Source organism: Saccostrea cucullata, unplaced genomic scaffold, assembly GCF_032062105.1.
Source record: "Saccostrea cucullata isolate Sc308-1 unplaced genomic scaffold, CSIRO_AGI_Scuc_v1 ctg12813, whole genome shotgun sequence".
NCBI classification, from domain to species: domain Eukaryota; kingdom Metazoa; phylum Mollusca; class Bivalvia; order Ostreida; family Ostreidae; genus Saccostrea; species Saccostrea cuccullata.
Genome location: NW_026920913.1, coordinates 1 through 18,181, shown reverse-complemented (window position 1 = coordinate 18,181; position 18,181 = coordinate 1). Strand labels below are relative to the sequence as shown.

Sequence of the window (18,181 nt, the reverse complement as noted above, 5' to 3'; positions counted from 1 at the left end):
CCGTTAGGGGGGTTAGCCATGGCCTTGACTACTTACCCTCATAATACAGACAGACTCCATGACGAGTTTGACACCATTAGGGGGGTCAGCCATGGCCTTGACTACTTACCCTCATAATACAGACAGACTCCATGACGAGTTTGACACCATTAGGGGGGTCAGCCATCGCCTTGACTACTTACCCTCATAATACAGACAGACTCCATGACGAGTTTGACACCATTAGGGGGGTTAGCCATGGCCTTGACTACTTACCCTCATAATACAGACAGACTCCATGACGAGTTTGACTCCTTTAGGGGGGTTAGCCATCGCCTTGACTACTTACCCTCATAATACAGACAGACTCCATGACGAGTTTGACACCGTTAGGGGGGTTAGCCATGGCCTTGACTACTTACCCTCATGATGCAGACAGACTCCATGACGAGTTTGACACCGTTAGGGGGGTTAGCCATGGCCTTGACTAGAGAAATGTCGTTCTGTTTCAGTGTGTCCAGGGCGGAGATAGCAGCATTCAGGGCAGGCATCGCTATTGCCAGTTTGGCTTCACATTCATCCTAGAGAAAGAAAACAATTACGTTAACTTCAATTCTATTCCATCTTTGGTCTCATGTCCCTTAAAATATCCCCAAAAGGCAATTTATGTCATATTCTGCCTTTCAAAGTATGTTGAACTTATTCATATTTACATTACATTATGATTTCTTTGATAATATCATCCAATTTTACAACTATGATGAATGACAAGATGGTTGTTGAACCTTCATCATTTCTAACTTGTAGCATTTTTGATTCCTAGTGACCTTGACCTACCTTGATGGCCTTGGCCTCCATGGCTGCGTTATTGGCCACCACTTCATCGGCCTCTACCACCTTTTTGACAGCCTCGACCTCCACGCTCTCTTTGCTGATGAACTCTATCAGCTCCGCGGTCTCTTTACTCGTTTGCACCAGTTTGGGCCGAAGTTCCACCAACTCCTGTTGCATGATACTGACCTAAATAAAGTCCATCAGAAAAATAAGTAAACAAGAGGCCCATGGGCCACATCATCCACCTGAGAAGCTTTGACCATTCTGTTCTTTACTAGATTTCCCCCTTGTAATACATACTGTGACCCCACCCTACCCCACTGATCAAAATTTAGACAATTTGAAATCTACACTACCCCAGGATGCTTCCACATAAGTTTCAGCTTTTCAAAGATTGTCCAATATATTTCTATGTAAAACTTTGATTCCCCATTGTGGCCCCGCCCTAACCCCTGGGGGTTATGATTTGTACAATTTAGAATCTACACTACCCCAGGATGCTTCCACATAAGTTTCAGCTTTTCAAAGATTGTCCAATATATTTCTATGTAAAACTTTGATTCCCCATTGTGGCCCCGCCCTAACCCCCCCCCCCCCCCCTCGGGTCATGATTTGAACAATTTAGAATCTACACTACCCCAGGATGCTTCCATATAAGCTTCAGCTTTTCTGGCTCGGTGGTTATTCAGAAGAAGATTTTTCCTATATATTTCTATGTAAAACTTTGATTCCCCATTGTGGCCCCGCCCAACCCCCGGGGATCATGATTTGTATAATTTAGAATCTACACTACCCCATGATGCTTCCACATAAGTTTCAGCTTTTCTGGCCCAGTGGTTCTTGAGAAGAAGATTTTTAAAGTTTTTTCCTATATATTTCTATGTAAAACTTGGATTTCCCATTGTGGCCCCGCCCAACCCCCGGGGGTCATGATTTGTACAATTTAGAATCTACACTACCCCAGGATGCTTCCACATAAGTTTCAGCTTTTCTGGCCCAGTGGTTCTTGAGAAGAAGATTTTTAAAGATTTTTCCTATATATTTCTATGTAAAACTTTGACTCCCCATTGTGGCCCCGCCCAATCCCTGGGGGTCATGATTTGAACAATTTAGAATCTACACTACCCTAAGATGCTTCCACATAAGTTTCAGCTTTTCTGGCCCAGTGGTTCTTGAGAAGAAGATTTTTAAAGTTTTTTCCTATATATTTCTATGTAAAACTTGGATTCCCCATTGTGGCCCCGCCCTACCCCTGGGGGTCATGATTTGAACAATTTAGAATCTACACTACCCCAGGATGCTTCCACATAAGTTTCAGCTTTTCTGGCCCAGTGGTTCTTGAGAAGAAGATTTTTAAAGATTTTTCCTTTATATTTCTATGTAAAACTTTGACTCCCCATTGTGGCCCCGCCCAACTCCCGGGGGTCATGATTTACACAATTTATAATCTACACTACCCTAGGATGCTTACACATAAGTTTCAGCTTTTCTGGCCCAGTGGTTCTTGAGAAGAAGATTTTTTAATGAACCCACCCTATTTTTGTCTTTTCTTGATTATCTCCCCTTGTTAAGGGATTTGGCCCTTCATTTTAACAATTTAAATTCCCCTTCACCCAAGGATGCTTTGTACCAAGTTTGGTCAAAGTTGGCCCAGTGGTTCTTGAGAAGAAGTCGAAAATGTGAAAAGTTTACGGACGGACAGACGGACGGACGGATGGACGGACGACGGACACAATGTGATCAGAAAAGCTCACTTGAGCCTTCGGCTCAGGTGAGCTAAAAAGGTCAGTAAAAAAACATTTATAAGGCAAAATCTATCATTCTGTCCAAGAGACCTTAAAAACAAGAGGCCCATGGGCCACATCGCTCACCTGAGAAGCTTTGACCATTCTGTTCTTTACCAGATTTCACCCTTGTTATGCATAATGCATCCCCACCCTACCCCACTGATCATAATTTAGACATTTTGAAATCTACACTACCCCATGATCCTTCCATGGGCACATATGTTTCAGCTTTTTTGGCCCAGTGGTTCCTGAGAAGAAGATTTTCAAAGATTTTTCCTATATATTTCTATGTAAAACTTTGATTCCCTATAATGGCCCCGCCCTTGCCCTGGGGGTCATGGTTCCTATAATTTAGAATTTACACTACCCCAGAATGCTTCCACATAAGTTTCACTTTTTCTGGCCCAGTGGTTCTTGAGAAGAAAATTTTCAAAGATTTTTCCTATATATTTCTATATAAAACTTTGATTCCCCATTGTGGCCCCGCCTTTCCCCCGGGTGTCATTATTTGAACAATTTAGAATCTACACTATACCAGGATGCTTCCACATAAGTTTAAGCTTTTCTGGCCCAGTGGTTCTTGAGAAGAAGATTTTCAAAGATTTTTCCTATATATTTCTATGTAAAACTTTGATACCCCATTGTGGCCCCGCCCTTCCCCTGGGGGTCATGATGTGAACAATTTAGAATGTACACTATACCAGGATGCTTCCACATAAGTTTCAGCTTTTCTGGCCCAGTGGTTCTTGAGAAGAAGATTTTCAAAGATTTTTCCTATATATTTCTATATAAAACTTTGATTCCCCATTGTGGCCCCATCCATCCCCCGGGGGTCATTATTTGAAAAATTTAGAATCTACATTATACCAGGATGCTTCCACATAAGTTTCAGCTTTTCTGGCCCAGTGGTTCTTGAGAAGAAGATTTTCAAAGATTTTTCCTATATATTTCTATGTAAAACTTTGATTCCCCATTGTGGCCCCGCCCTTCCCCCGGGGGTCATGATTTGAACAATTTAGAATCTACACTATACCAGGATGCTTCCACATAAGTTTCAGCTTTTCTGGCCCTGTGGTTCTTGAGAAGAAGATTTTCAAAGATTTTTCCTATATATTTCTATGTAAAACTTTGATTCCCCATTGTGGCCCCGCCCTTCCCCTGGGGGTCATGATTTGAACAATTTAGAATCTACACTACCCCAGGATGCTTCCACATAAGTTTCAGCTTTTCTGGCCCAGTGGTTCTTGAGAAGAAGATTTTTTAATGACCCCACCCTATTTTTGTTTTTTCTTGATTATCTCCCCTTGCGAGGGGATATGTCCCTTCATTTTAACAATTTAAATTTCCCTTTACCCAAGGATGCTTTGTACCAAGTTTGGTCAAAATTGGCCCAGTGGTTCTTGAGAAGAAGTCGAAAATGTGAAAAGTTTACAGACGGACAGACAGCTGGACAGACGGACGGACGGACACACATTTGGTTATATATTGGGTACATCAAGTCCAAGTCCTATTGGATACTGCTTATTGGAAACAAAAAAAGTGTACACACGAGAGAGCATTATTTGGGTAGTTACTGTTCAAATCTTATTGGATATTAATTCTCGTGTCCGTATTTTATTCGGTTTTTTCTTATTGTTTTTTTTTATTCATTTCAAATTTATTATATATTTAATATTTGCTGGTAAATTCAGACAAGACTGAAAACCTTTGGTTTTGAACCCATATTTTTGTCAATTTCTGTGATATAGCTCTTTTATTGTAACACCTAACTAATTTGTTCTTAGCAATAAGGATATACATCTGTATATTTCAAAATAACTAATATTAAAATATATGAATACTTAAGTGCAAAAAAACTGAATTGTGAAAACACAACTCAACACATCTCAGACTCTGTTCAACCTTTCTTGAATAACAAAATTAAATATTTAAGGAGGAACTTTTTTTGAGTCATGACCAATTAATAATAAGCAAATGCCCATTACATGTTGGACAGAATGAAGGTATCGAACAGGCATTGGACAGGTGTCCTATACCTGTTGGGTTGTATTTTGACGAAGGGATTAAAATACCCAAGAACAATTGAACATGTGTACATTGTCCAATTCTATTTGGGTTTCTTGAATCTCCTCATCAAAATACAACCCAACAGGTAATGGACATCTGTCCAACTCCTCTTGGATATCTACATCCCACCCAACAGGTAATGGACACTTGTTCAATTCTTCTTGGGTTTCTTGAATTGTTTCATCAGAATACCACCCAACAGGTAATGGACATCTGTCCAACTCCTCTTGGATATCTACATCCCACCCAACAGGCAATGGACACTTATCTAATTCTTGGGTTTCTTGAATTGCATCATCAAAATACAACCCAACAGGTAATGGACACCTGTCCAACTCCTCTTGGATACATCCCACCCAACAGGTAATGGACACTTGTCCAATTCTTCTTATATTTCTTGAATTGTTTCTGCAGAATACCACCCAACAGGTAATGGACATCCGTCCAACTCCTCTTGGATATATACATCCCACCCAACAGGCAATGGACACTTGTCTAATTCTTGGGTTTCTTGAATCTCCACATAAAATACAACCCAACAGGTAATGGACACCTGTCCAACTCCTATGGATATCTACATCCAACCCAACAGGTAATGGACACTTGTCCAATTCTTCTTGGGTTTCTTGAATTGTTTCATCAGAATACCACCCAACAGGTAATGGACATCTGTCCAACTCCTCTTGGATATCTACATCCCACCCAACAGGCAATGGACACTTGTCTAATTCTTGGGTTTCTTGAATTGTTTCATCAGAATACCACCCAACAGGTAATGGACACCTGTCCAACTCCTCTTGGATATCTACATCTCACCCAACAGGTAATGGACACTTGTCCAATTCTTCTTGGGTTTCTTGAATTGTTTCATCAGAATACCACCCAACAGGTAATGGACATCCGTCCAACTCCTCTTGGATATCTACATCCCACCCAACAGGCAATGGACACTTGTCTAATTCTTAGGTTTCTTGAGAATCCCCTCATCAGAATACTACCCAACATGTAATGGACACCTGTTCAATTCCTCTTGGATATCTTCATCCCTTCAATAGTATATAAACTAAAAGGTATTGGACATTCTTCTTGGGTTACTCAATTTTCTTTTCATAAGAAAGAAAACCCAATAGGTATTGGACATTGGTTCAACTCTTCTTGGATATTACATCCCAACATTAGAATAAAACCCAACAGGTGATGTTTACCTGTCCAATTCTTCTTGGGTTACTTATACCCTTCATTAAAATTGTCAAATTTGTTTTGGATATTTATACTCTTGCATTAGATTGCAAACCCAATAAGTATGACATTTACCTTCCCTAGTTGAATTCAAATTTATCTGCATAAGCATACATAAGTCCAAAAACATATTTAATACTTTAATTCTAACATTCCACATCTCATTCAGTGTACACTTTACAAATGATAGGGAATATATCAGCATTTTGTGCCTAAACTATTTGCCTTGTAAAGAATTTTATAACCATGTTTGCAAAATTTAAATTTAAATATTGGAACTTGGAGCAAGTCATTACAGGTAGAGCAAGATGCTGAAAACCATATTGATAAATAGATCACACCCTTGATAAAAATTTGCCTTCAGTTGCTAAGATTGTGTTGTATTATTTGGAAAATTTCTATAACCCTGTTTATTACAGATACATGTACAATGCATATTTTCCCTGTAATAATAAAAATACTTCTGAGATGTAAAAAAATGGATCAAATAGTCACCGATGTTAAAAGATATTACATGATCTCATTAATCTGGTTTGGAAATCACAAACTTGGTTTTGAAGCCGATAAAACAGTATCGCACCAGAAAACTCAGTTACAAGTACAATGAATGAATTTTTTGTATTAAAACTCTAAAATAATTGATGCACTATGTCCAAATCTTTTCGACAAATCGGGATAAAGATATTAAATCAAATCATCACTCTTATAAGTCTTAGAGCTAGAGAAAAGTCATTACATGCCCAAATTTTACATGTAAGACTTTGATCCTATATTTCAATAAGTGTCAAAATGGTTTTATTTTTGTTTCTGTTCAATACTTTCTTCTCCGGGGTCTCTCATGGCCTATACTGTATGATACCTCCATTGACCCTGCTCTTTTATATTGCCATATGTTTATCCAGTAGCAGTGGTTATGCTCAGGCAATCTTTGAAATATTCCCCATTTCATTCATCTCCTTCAGTTCTGCCTCTGTCCATTTTATTCATTCTGCAATTAGATAAAGGCATGTCTTTGCCGTATAAAACATGTTTTTCTTGACTACAGCAAGATCACCCTTTATGTTGATCAAACCCAACCAAGAAGTAGAAGTATATTTCTTATTCAGAAATATGTATTGATAAATAAAATGGAAGAAAAACTAAATTCTATCAACTCTTTTTCTTCTTCTATGTCTAACTGCATCTTCATCCTATCCCCCATCCGCCATAATTTTATCAAAATGGAATCATCATTCAACACACAAAACGATGTTGCATATTAATTAGACAGTATGTTAGTTTCTGATTGTTAAGAAGTAGATTTTAAAAAGATTTTACACCTATTCCTTGCAAATTTTAGACTTCTGCTAAAGAGGATTTAAAATTGACCCAAACCTTACTAACTGCTTTGAAATTATGTTGACAGGGACAGAGACACACACGACACTCCATCCCCCTTCCTGGGGTATGCTTTGCACAAAATTTAATTAAAATTTACTAAGCTGGATAGAAGTTGAAAATATGAAAAATTACAGTCAAACATATTATGAATAACTTTCAGCACATCAGACATGAAGTAGTGATCCTTAAATAAAATACACCTACAAGATGAAGCTGTTTTATTCATTTGAAGTGATATCTAGTATTGTTTCTTTTCCTGTATGCCACCTCTATCAGAACAAAATGTTATACATGTATTAACATAACCTATGACCGTATAGTACCCCAGTATTTACTTTACAATTAATTAAGTTCTGGACCCAACCCTCAGATTCCCTTAAAACAAATGATTCTAAACTGGCAAAGGTAAAGGGCATCTGAAGAATTTAAAATAAAATGATAGTACAAACAAGCAAACAGTGTGCATGAAAATGTGGCAAACACTAGAAAAATACTAAGGTACTTTCTCAAACTTAATATGTATACTAAAGAGGTTTTATTAGCTGTATTGCACATACCAAAAGCTTTCCTGCAGTTAAAGGTTGGTTGCCTAGTAGTTATGTAGTATGTACAAGTTTTCCCCTCTATCTCTTCTAATTTAAGAAGCGAAAATGTCTCTAAAAATCTTATGGTTGGCATGAAGTATTCCTGTTCATTTTACTGATTACTTACAATTGTCCTATTTCTGAGGGTCATCTTCTGATGGGTGTGTTCTCTGCATTGTTCACAATTGAAGTTCCTGTTTGACCTGTTACATATTGAAAATCCTCAATGAACATGATTATGGTTTTAATTTCCATTGTAATTATTGATTACTTTTATAAAAAAAAAATCTAAACCAATTTATTGTAACATAATACGTAGGAAAATATTTATGTAATATCAATGGAAAAAAGGAATCATTATCTCCAGTTATCCTAAAATCCCAAGTAAGCATTAATCATATAAATTCACATACGTAAACCCATTAGCTTTTTGTGCATTATCAAATCATAGTCATCGCTCTGCAATAAAGGAAGTCAAGTACTAATCCACAGCTTTGTGGCAATAAAGTTACTATCCCCGAGTAAAAAGTGACAAGCCCAAATATAAGGCAAAAATTAAAAAGTATTTAAAAAAGGTTCATCGTGAAAAAAAAGTCAGGGGCCCGTTTCATCAAAAGTCGTAAAGTTAAGGAGGCTGGGGGGTCAAAAAATTAATCACAAATTAACCACCAGATTTAAATTATTTTTTTAGATACAGTAACTTAAGCTGTCTACTTTCATTTCACAAAGAAAAAAATCATACATTTTAGTTTTAAAATTTGATCATTTTCTATATCTTCTTATGGAGCTCTCCTTTTAAAGGAGATAAAAATAGTCTGAAAATGGCTGTCACACCCCAGCCTCGTTAAGCCTTAACTTAGGCGTACTTCCGGGGATTACGCCAAAATTTCGTCGGGCGTAATTTGCGTTTCACCAAGTGGCGTAAGTCTAGTCGTAAAAGATACGCTTAGTCACAGGACTAAGTCCTTGACAACGTTGCATTGCGCAGGCGCAAAAACATAAACATTTCCCAAAGCGTACAAACATGTATAAATTGTAGCACGTCAAAATACAGAATAACACAAGTTATAGATAAATTAATACTTGCACTAATTGAAACATGCATGGGTTTATAGTGTTATGTAACAGACATGCATCTTTTAAGAAAACAATTTTAGTTTTTAACAATATTTCAATAATAAAAGTCTAATAAATTGAAAAGATGAAAAGGACAGTACATGTACTTGTATTTCGGAATTAAGCAAAACTATTCAATTTTGGAAATTTAATTACAGCCATACCCCCTCTTCCCGAAATTGATACAGGTTAATAACTTCGCCTTTGATAATAAATTTCATGATTCGATAAAAACTGATTCTACTGACAAATACTTATAATTAAGTTTGAGACAGAATAAGATTTAAAAATTTTAATAAGAAATGTATATGCAAGTAAAAATAATGAAAACAAAATGCAAACGGTTTACATATGAACACATTTTGAGTCAAGAAATAAATTTTACACGTTTACTACTATGGTACATGTAAGATAATCCTCTCTGTATTTATTAATGTTTTGTCAATTCAATTGATTCATAATTGTTCAGTTATAGAAAAAATCCTTTACTATCTGCAGATTAAATGTGATGTACCGTTTTAAAAGTACGCAGAGAGAGAGAGAGAGAGAGAGAGAGAGAGAGAGAGAGAGAGAGAGAGAGAGAGAGGGTTGGAAAAATGACTACAAAGATATTCCTACAAAAATTCTCTGCTTGTGTGGTCTCTGTCTTTAAAATTTAGTTACAGCTACTCTTTATTTTGTTTTTATTAAAATGTAAGGAAATCAGGAAATCAAAAACATATATATTTTCATCTTATATGTGCTTTATATGCGCTCAGATTATCTTATACTATGTAAGATTTGCTCTTTTAAACAAAATTATGAAAATTAAAGATGTCTTCTGCATCAATGTTTGTCTGAGAAAAAAAATAGGAATAACTCATTCTTGAACTTAACTGTGTAATTATCACCGTCTTACATCGATATTATAAAAGCAATAATTTATTACCACTTTCAAAAATCTCTTATTGTCTATGAGACCCCAACCCCCTCCCTTGGTTGGGGTATATGATTCGCCGGGAACATCACTTGTCCCAGATATCTAGGAAAATAATTACCTTCGTCCTTAACTAAGTAATCTGTACATCCAATGTTAATTAATCTGCAAATTCGGGAGATTCTGAACCCTCTCTCCTACCCCCTCTGGATCCACGCATGTGGACGAGAAGTAAATAAGAAATGGACTCTTCAAACATGACAAAAACTACTTGGTTTTAAGAGGGGTTATTTTTTTTTTTTTCTTAAATGTAGAAAATTACACGAACATGATGAAAGATGATAACTATGCTTTTGAAACCGATTTTTTTTTTTTGTAATTTTTGTTTTTCAGAAAAATATGCTGTTGGAAAATATTTTTCAAATAGACAATTTTAATGGGTCTCTTTTTAGTACATGAAAAAGAAACTAGAGGTACCGTAAGCAATGAGTTCAATAAAAGATATCCCCCTGCCTTCCATATAAATGTAATGGCAGTGTCCATGTTTTGCTGTGGGAAACCCAAAATATGTGTCGGATCAAAAAGTACAATAAGGCATAATGGCAATATATAATAAAGATTCTGTGAAAATTTCACCAAATTTCAATCAGTGATATGAAAGGAGTTGCGGATAGAGATGGGTACCCCCAAAGCGTAACAGATGGAGGGACGGACATCCCGATTACTAAATAGTATATACATGTACCGTCCCGCTTTCAGTTATATATGTAAATTGATTTGCAATACCTTAGACATACAATACCACAATCAAATGTGTATGATTTCATTGTCAAAACGTAAGAAATCTCTAATAAGACAATCTTTTCTTCTCAGCAGAAATTTATCAAAATATTATTTGAGTACGTTATTACTCAAATCAACTACGTCCCCAAGTAGTTGTAACAACCCCCCCCCCCTCCCCCTCTTCATAATATGTATAATTAAATAATGCATTGTTTGTATTTTAAATTCTTCTTAGAACCTTACTTTTTCTTTAGAACTCGCTGAAATTAATAAAAAGGCCTTATTTTAACTTAACGCCCTAACTTACGCCTACCCATGAGTAGACTTCAAATTTTGGCCTAAATTTAGTCAGGCGTAAGGATACGCTCTTTAATGAAATGCAAATATTCTCGCTAGTCCCGACTTTACGCCGGTGTAGCGCTACGACTGGGCGTACGACCTTTGATGAAACGGGCCCCTGGGTATTAACTATAGATGATTCTTTTTAAAATTAAAGTTTAATTTAATTTTCGCTAGTAAAGTTTAATCATATATAAATTAATGATTTAAAAAAAATTAAAAAAAGATTTTAAATATTCCTTTTCTGGTCATTCACTACTTCGTCTAATTAAAACGAAGCAAAAATCATTTTGTTTTCATCTTGAATCATTTAAAGCCATATATGGCGTATGTACAATGAAAATTATTAGACTAAAATTATAAGAACTTATTATTTGTATCATTATTTTATATAAACATGATAAAGATAGAAATTTTCCGTAAATTACAAAATCTAAGTCATTTGCGTTATAAAGATATCAAAATTTAATTTGGATTCTCGGAATTTTCTCCGACTTGGAAGAAAATACAAAAGACTTAAATAACACATTACAGAGAAGATAAAATCGTATTATTAGATAAAACAAGGTGTTCTCCGTGCTTGGAATTGTATGAAAAGCTTTAATTTAAATGTATTAACTATATTTCTTTACTTAATTTAAAATTGTACTTTTCAAAAATATATTTTTTGATCAGTTACGCCATATATGGCTTTAAAAAAATGCTACATAATTGCATGACACTTATCATTGAACTGATTGAGTGAATGTATATAATCTAATAATGAGATATCTGAGAGGCATATATGTACAAGCAAACATTGCTGTATTAAACAAAGGAAAGGGGGGAATTCAAATTAGGAAATATAAGATCGTTTTTAAGTAAATCAGTCTTGTAGTACTGCAGAATGGATGCAGTTGTGGAGATTTATGGATAATATGAGCATGCTGACTGGAATATTTCCATATTAGGGAATTTAATAGCAAAAAAGAGTGAAAATACCGGTGGTGCTTTTCATGTATTACATGTGTATTTTAAAAATCCTAATAGCCAAAGGGGATTCCTCAGTTCCAAAAACCACTAGCCCCATCCTCAAAAATGGAAGCCCCGGGTGTAGCGCGATGCTAATTACACACCCATCATGTGAAATAGTTATAGTAGCCCTACATCAATTTCAGTATTGTTTTAAATCAATTAAAACAAATGACAAGAACAATAATTAAAAAAAAAATCAAAATAAAGCAGACAGTCAAAATCAAAGACAGAAAGAAGCACTGTTTTGACTGAAAGTTTTTTCAGTAGTACAATGAATCTCTTAAGTTACATATCAGATGAGATAAACTTACATACAATTATTTAGTTGTTGTCAATTATCGCATTTATCATCATCTCAGCTCACTTTGCGATTGTAATATTGTCTACATGAACCGATAATTTACAGCTGATTTATGAACACACGATTGTTAAAATTTTCATTTCCCTTTCCAATATACATTGTCAGAACATACTTAGTTGGTTATGATATAAAATTAAATAATAAACACTTTCGATTTATTAAAGATTATCTAACAATATACGATCATTTACTAAATACTTCTCGCCCTCAAGAGAGTTAAAAAGACAGAGAAAATTCAAAATACATACAAGTGCAACTTAGGATTAATTGTTCCGATATATCTATTTTAATTTTGTGCATAATTTTTTTCAAAATTACATTAAAATCAATTTTCCTTAAACAAGAACCCAGCAGTAGATAAATATTGATCGAATAAACTTACCTTTTCTCTTGTCAGTCAGAAAATCTTGTTGACATTAAGTGTTTCTTAGTCGCCATATTTTTTTTCCATGAAAACAAACGTTGTTATGATCAGGATCAACGGAAGTTGATTTTCGGAACTCTCGAGAATTTAGAGTTCCGAATGTAAAACTGAAACAACAAAACACGGTGAGTCCGTGAAAGCAACTTTTTTGGACACTTTTTTGGACAAATAGTGGTGTCCAAGTTTTGTTGGGTACTAACCTGCAAATACCCAATTAGGGTGTTTTAAGCATATTCAGCGACACTTCTTATTGGGTATACCCAATAAGCAAAAAGTACCCAATAAGTACAATCTTGGCATGAAAAATACCCAATAAATGCACTCTCGTAAACACGGACAGACGGACGGACGACGGACAAAATGTGATCAGAAAAGCTCACTTGAGCCTTCGGCTCAGGTGAGCTAAAAATGATTCTGAAAGCTATAATGGTTATATTAACAGAACAATGCAAAAATTTAGATAAATCTTGAAGGATCTATACTTATGTGTACATGAATAGAATTTAGCAATAATCATTCCACTACACTTCAAAGTCTGTTCTTTTGATCTCAGATCTGTGACTTATATTACCTGATTTTCTGAGAACTCTAACTTTTCCAATCCCACTATGTAGCGATTTTTCAGGGTCAGAATCTCCATTCTTTTCTGGTCTAGCAGGCTTTTGAAGGTTTTGATCAGTTCTAGGTATGATGTGGGGGTGACATAATTCTGTCGCCTCATTGTTTCATAATACCTGCAAAACATGAGCAAGGGTTAAAATTGGCATTCTGATATATAAATTGTAACTAGTTCTTTCTGACCTAATTTTATTGTATTTAGTGATCCCCCTGCTTACTTACCTGCAAAACATTAGCAAGGGTTAAAATTGGCATTCTGATATATAAATTGTAACTAGTTCTTTCTGACCTAATTTTATTGTATTTAGTGATCCCCCTGCTTACTTACCTGCAAAACATTAGCAAGGGTTAAAATTGGCATTCTGATATATAAATTGTAACTAGTTCTTTCTGACCTAATTTTATTGTATTTAGTGATCCCCCTGCTTACTTACCTCTAAAGATTATCTCCCTTGAACACTCCCAAAGAATTGCCAAAGCTTTCCATGATATGTGACCTCAAATTATTGGTCTCATACGAAACATTCAAATCTTTTCATTCAAAGATCATTAACCACTGACAAAGGAACAACAGCTAACTACTTTTTATCTACATTGGTCAGTTTGGACTTCTTGATCACTGAGCATGTGCACATAATACTCAATCTTCCATCTACTCACCTTTCTGACAGCATTCTGACACTGATGGAAATGTTTACACACTCCAGCTACTCACCTTTCTGACAGCATTCTGACACTCTGATGGAAATGTTTACACATGAAGATTGTCTGGGTCCTCACTTCGTCTGACATCTCCACGTCCTCTAAGAACTTGTTGGCCACCAACTCCAAGGCATCCTCTGGCCAAGGCTACAAACAGAATCAGTTCCAGATTTATTTTCTACCTTCAGTCATCATATTAAATAATTCATATCATCAGAGTCAACCTCAAACTTTTATATATCCAATGATTCAAGACATAGTTAGAGGCTGAAATACACATTACATAAAAAAAAAGTGGTTGGGTCAATATTCAAGACACTGACACTGGGAATTCTAAAGTTCAACTGTAATTGAATTAAAAATTGTTTTTGTACTGTAACAGTGCTTGCAAAAACTTGCATATTTTACTTTTTTTATAAGACATTTAGTGAACAACATAATGAACTGTAAAGCTTCAGTCTCCTCTGACTCCTACCTTGAACCAGTCAATGGTGCAGCAGTTGATGAGGGAGGGAAACATCCTGATTCTGTTCCTGAAGTTATCTCCTATAGGACTGAAGGCCAGGACCACATGAAGGTTACGCCGGATACGCTCTATAAACATGTTGTACATATTCAGGGGAGTCATCTCTATCTGTAAGTTCTGCTGCAGGGCCAACTGCTGCATCTACAGGTCAAATAAAACAGACAGGTGAAAAGTCTGGTCTTCAGAAACTACATGTATTAAGTTATGTTTAAGAGTTAGGAATTGCAGACAAAGAACATTTATTAAAACTTTAAGGTTACCTCGAAATTCATCCAGATTTACCAGAACTTAACATTTAAGCAGTGCCATCAAATTAAGGTTAACTGCTAATTAATGTCAAAATTTCATTTCATGAGTTGAATGTTGAAAACTTATTCTCCCTGGCATACCTTTTCAATAATTTCCAGCCTCTCTTCGTTGTCGTACAGGTTAGGGATGTCTCCAGTGTTCAGTATCATGTTAATGTCCTCCAGGAAAGACTCATCCTAAAACAAACTTCAGTATATAAATATCATCGAGCAAAAAAGCATACACATATAAAGGAGAAGAGAGTTTTTTCGTGATCATATCCTCAATTGCACGAAATTTCTGTATATTCGTATGCATTTACTATAAATTTTATTAAAGTTCATATTTATCCTCAGAAAATGAAACAGGTAATGAAAAATCAATTATCTCTGGGTTAAGAAAATAAAGAACCCAGCATGTTAAATCGAACAAGAAATAGTCATCAATGATAAATTACAAGCTTGATATAATATTCTCAAGTATTTGGTCAAACAGTGAGATACATTGATATCTCTTACTTTAATCTGGTGGTCTCCAAACAGGAACACCATGGAGGTTCCCTCGTCCCCCGCCCGCCTCATGAGGCGCCTCAGGTCTTCCCGCCATTCTGAGGTGGTGTAGTTCTTGGTGATCTCAATTTGGAAGAGTTCAAAGTCCGACATGAAAGCAGCCAAGCGTGAAGAACTCTGCCTCCCACTACCACCAATACCTGGTCATGCAGAAAAAAAGAGTTTTCATGGGGCCGTTTTCTTGTATTTCAAGATTTGAATTTTAATCAGTATGTTAGCATTTAAAAATCCTTACATTGTGTCATTCTTAGCTTATGAGAAAGAGACCTTCAATTTTTAAGAAACACAATACCAGAAATCTCAATACTTGACATGGCAACTAAATTCTTACTGCAAAACAAGTGTTCATTTTCTCAGATTCAATCCCCCCCCCCCCACATTTCGTTTTGCTGGTTCCAGTTAAATGATCAAAAATATGATGTTGGAATTTTTTTGCAGATAAAATGATATCAACTAAATGTCCAAACTGACCAACAAGTAGACAGTGACCGCTGGGCTGTTTGAGAACTCGGCTGATTCGGGAGATGTGCTCTATGGCAAACCTAAACATGACTAGATTCATAGGAGCCTTGAACATCATGTTGTACTCCTCCAGGTACATCTCAATGGCCTGAAAAAAAAATATATTATCATAATTTGGGCATGTGGAAAAATAAAATGCTAGTGAATCCTTCAATCTCCAGTATAAATGACAATGTATTATATGTATTTACTTTCAAAATTGAATAATTTTATCCACATTTCCATAGCATTTTTGTCCCCCGCTTATAAAGTGGGGGATATTAATTTGGGTCTGTCCGTCCGTCCGTCTGTCCATTCATCTTTCTGTCTGTCTGTAACGCTTTTGCTTCCACACAATATCTCGAGAACCCTTTGAGCTTTCGAATTGAAATTTTGCATAGCAACTCCCTATGGACTAAAGAAGAACCCTATTGATTTTGAGGTCAAAAGGTCAAAGGTCATAAATTCGCATATTTTGTCTGTTATAACACTTTCATTTTCGCACGATATCTCAAGAACCCTTTGAGCCTTTACAATGAAATTTTACATAACAACTCCCTGTGCCTAAGGAAGACCCCTATTGATTTTGAGGTCAAAAGGTCAAAGTTCAAGGTCATAAATTCATATATTCTGTCTGTTTGTTGCACTATCGTTTCCGGGGATATTTCAAGAAGATTTTGAGCTTTTGCAATGTATATGTAATTTTATACCAAAACTCCCTTGGACCTCTCTCAACCCTCTAAAAGTGTCCCTCTCCGTTTGTTTTATTAGTATTTAATTTATTGTATTACGTGTCGCTATTTTTAGCACAGGGGCATGAGGAGTTATTACGCATAAAACAGGTTCTCGGCGGACTTTATATTCTTATTACAACTATTAGAACTGTTTAATAAAGGCTAAATTAGACACCATGCATTGTGTAAAATTTTGACAATATCGAACGTGAATATATACATGTATGTGACTTCATGTTTGCATATAATTGTCGCTGATCGTAAGCGGTTCCGTGGTCTAGTGGTATGTCTCTCGCTTCACATGTGAGAAGTCCCGGGTTCGAATCCCGGATGGATCACTTTCTTTTTTTCAAAAATACTTTTTTTTTTTACTAAATGATAGTATTCAGCATGTTCAGCATGTAAAATGAAAAATTTATGAGGTCTGGCTTGTACAAACTCATAAAATCATCATTACAGTGTGATAAATATTCCATAAATAAGAATCTTCTATACACATAATGAAGAATAAGCAATCAAATCTTTATATCCATATTGGCATATTTTATTTGCTTCAATATACATTTAATAATTCTACAAATTCAGTCGGGGATCCGAACCCCCCCCCCCCCCATTCCCCCCAAACTGTGCATGGTTTACTTTTTCCCTAAGCAGGGGACACAAATTCTCTGAATTAACTTGTAATTTTTGCATTTGATCACATGGGAGATATTTACAGTAATCAAATGCATGCATTTAATTCTTAACTCTTTTAAGTGCTGAGCATCTTAATGACCTTTGACCCCTGAACCCTCACCTCTTTGAGGTCACTGAGGTTGAGTATTTCATCATAATATTTCTCCTCCTTGCCCTTTGACAGATAATCTCCGAACATCAGACTTCTGATATCATCATCCGTGACCCCTTTAGACGAGTCGGCCATGATGTGTGAGAATAATGTGTTTATCTTCTCTTTGAACTGACTCTCCACACAAGTCTGTCAATTAAAAACAACACGGTCATAAAAAATTATCATTAATGTATGTTTAAGTTTTGCCCCCCAAGTTTTTTCTGCTCTGTTTTTTCTATCCCCACTGGTTGAAACGAAGACTTAACATAATGTACACAGGGAAATTTTCCACTTTTTGAAATTCTCATCCATTTTGTCAGTGAAATCAACTAAAACAGAGTTAACTCCCTTTTTAACATAACTTGGCCTAAGAGAATATAAAATGGAAGTGTGATTAGGCAATATTAACACTGTTTACAGTTTAGAGCAAAACAGTTTTGGCTAATTCATAAAAGACTGGAACAAAATTCTTTCCCACTGCATTTGTACAAAATTACTTGTCAAAAAACCTGCAGTGTGTATGTATGCAATGCCAAGCTAACTTACTTTGACCATCTTGAAGAACATTTCACGATCCTCTTCGTTGATAAG

At 35.8% G+C, this 18,181-nt stretch overlaps 1 protein-coding gene and 1 long non-coding RNA gene across 2 annotated transcripts; both read right to left on the bottom strand.

Annotated features, from left to right (window-relative positions):
• Positions 1-401: 401 nt before the first annotated feature.
• LOC134258641 (dynein axonemal heavy chain 3-like) lies at positions 402-18,145 on the bottom strand (the record flags this gene model as incomplete). The annotated part of the gene is made up of 10 exons (XM_062741187.1): positions 18,137-18,145; positions 17,558-17,737; positions 15,998-16,136; positions 15,476-15,666; positions 15,059-15,154; positions 14,619-14,810; positions 14,157-14,290; positions 13,395-13,557; positions 817-999; positions 402-560 (listed from the first exon to the last, which is right to left on the bottom strand). Coding segments are annotated over exons 1-10 (1,446 nt in total), but the record flags the coding sequence as incomplete, so codon positions are not given.
• Positions 6,741-13,232, bottom strand: LOC134258642 (uncharacterized). Its single transcript, XR_009990193.1, has 3 exons — positions 12,782-13,232; positions 7,998-8,073; positions 6,741-6,894 (listed from the first exon to the last, which is right to left on the bottom strand). It is a non-coding gene; the product is annotated as an uncharacterized LOC134258642 (long non-coding RNA).
• Positions 18,146-18,181: the final 36 nt, after the last annotated feature.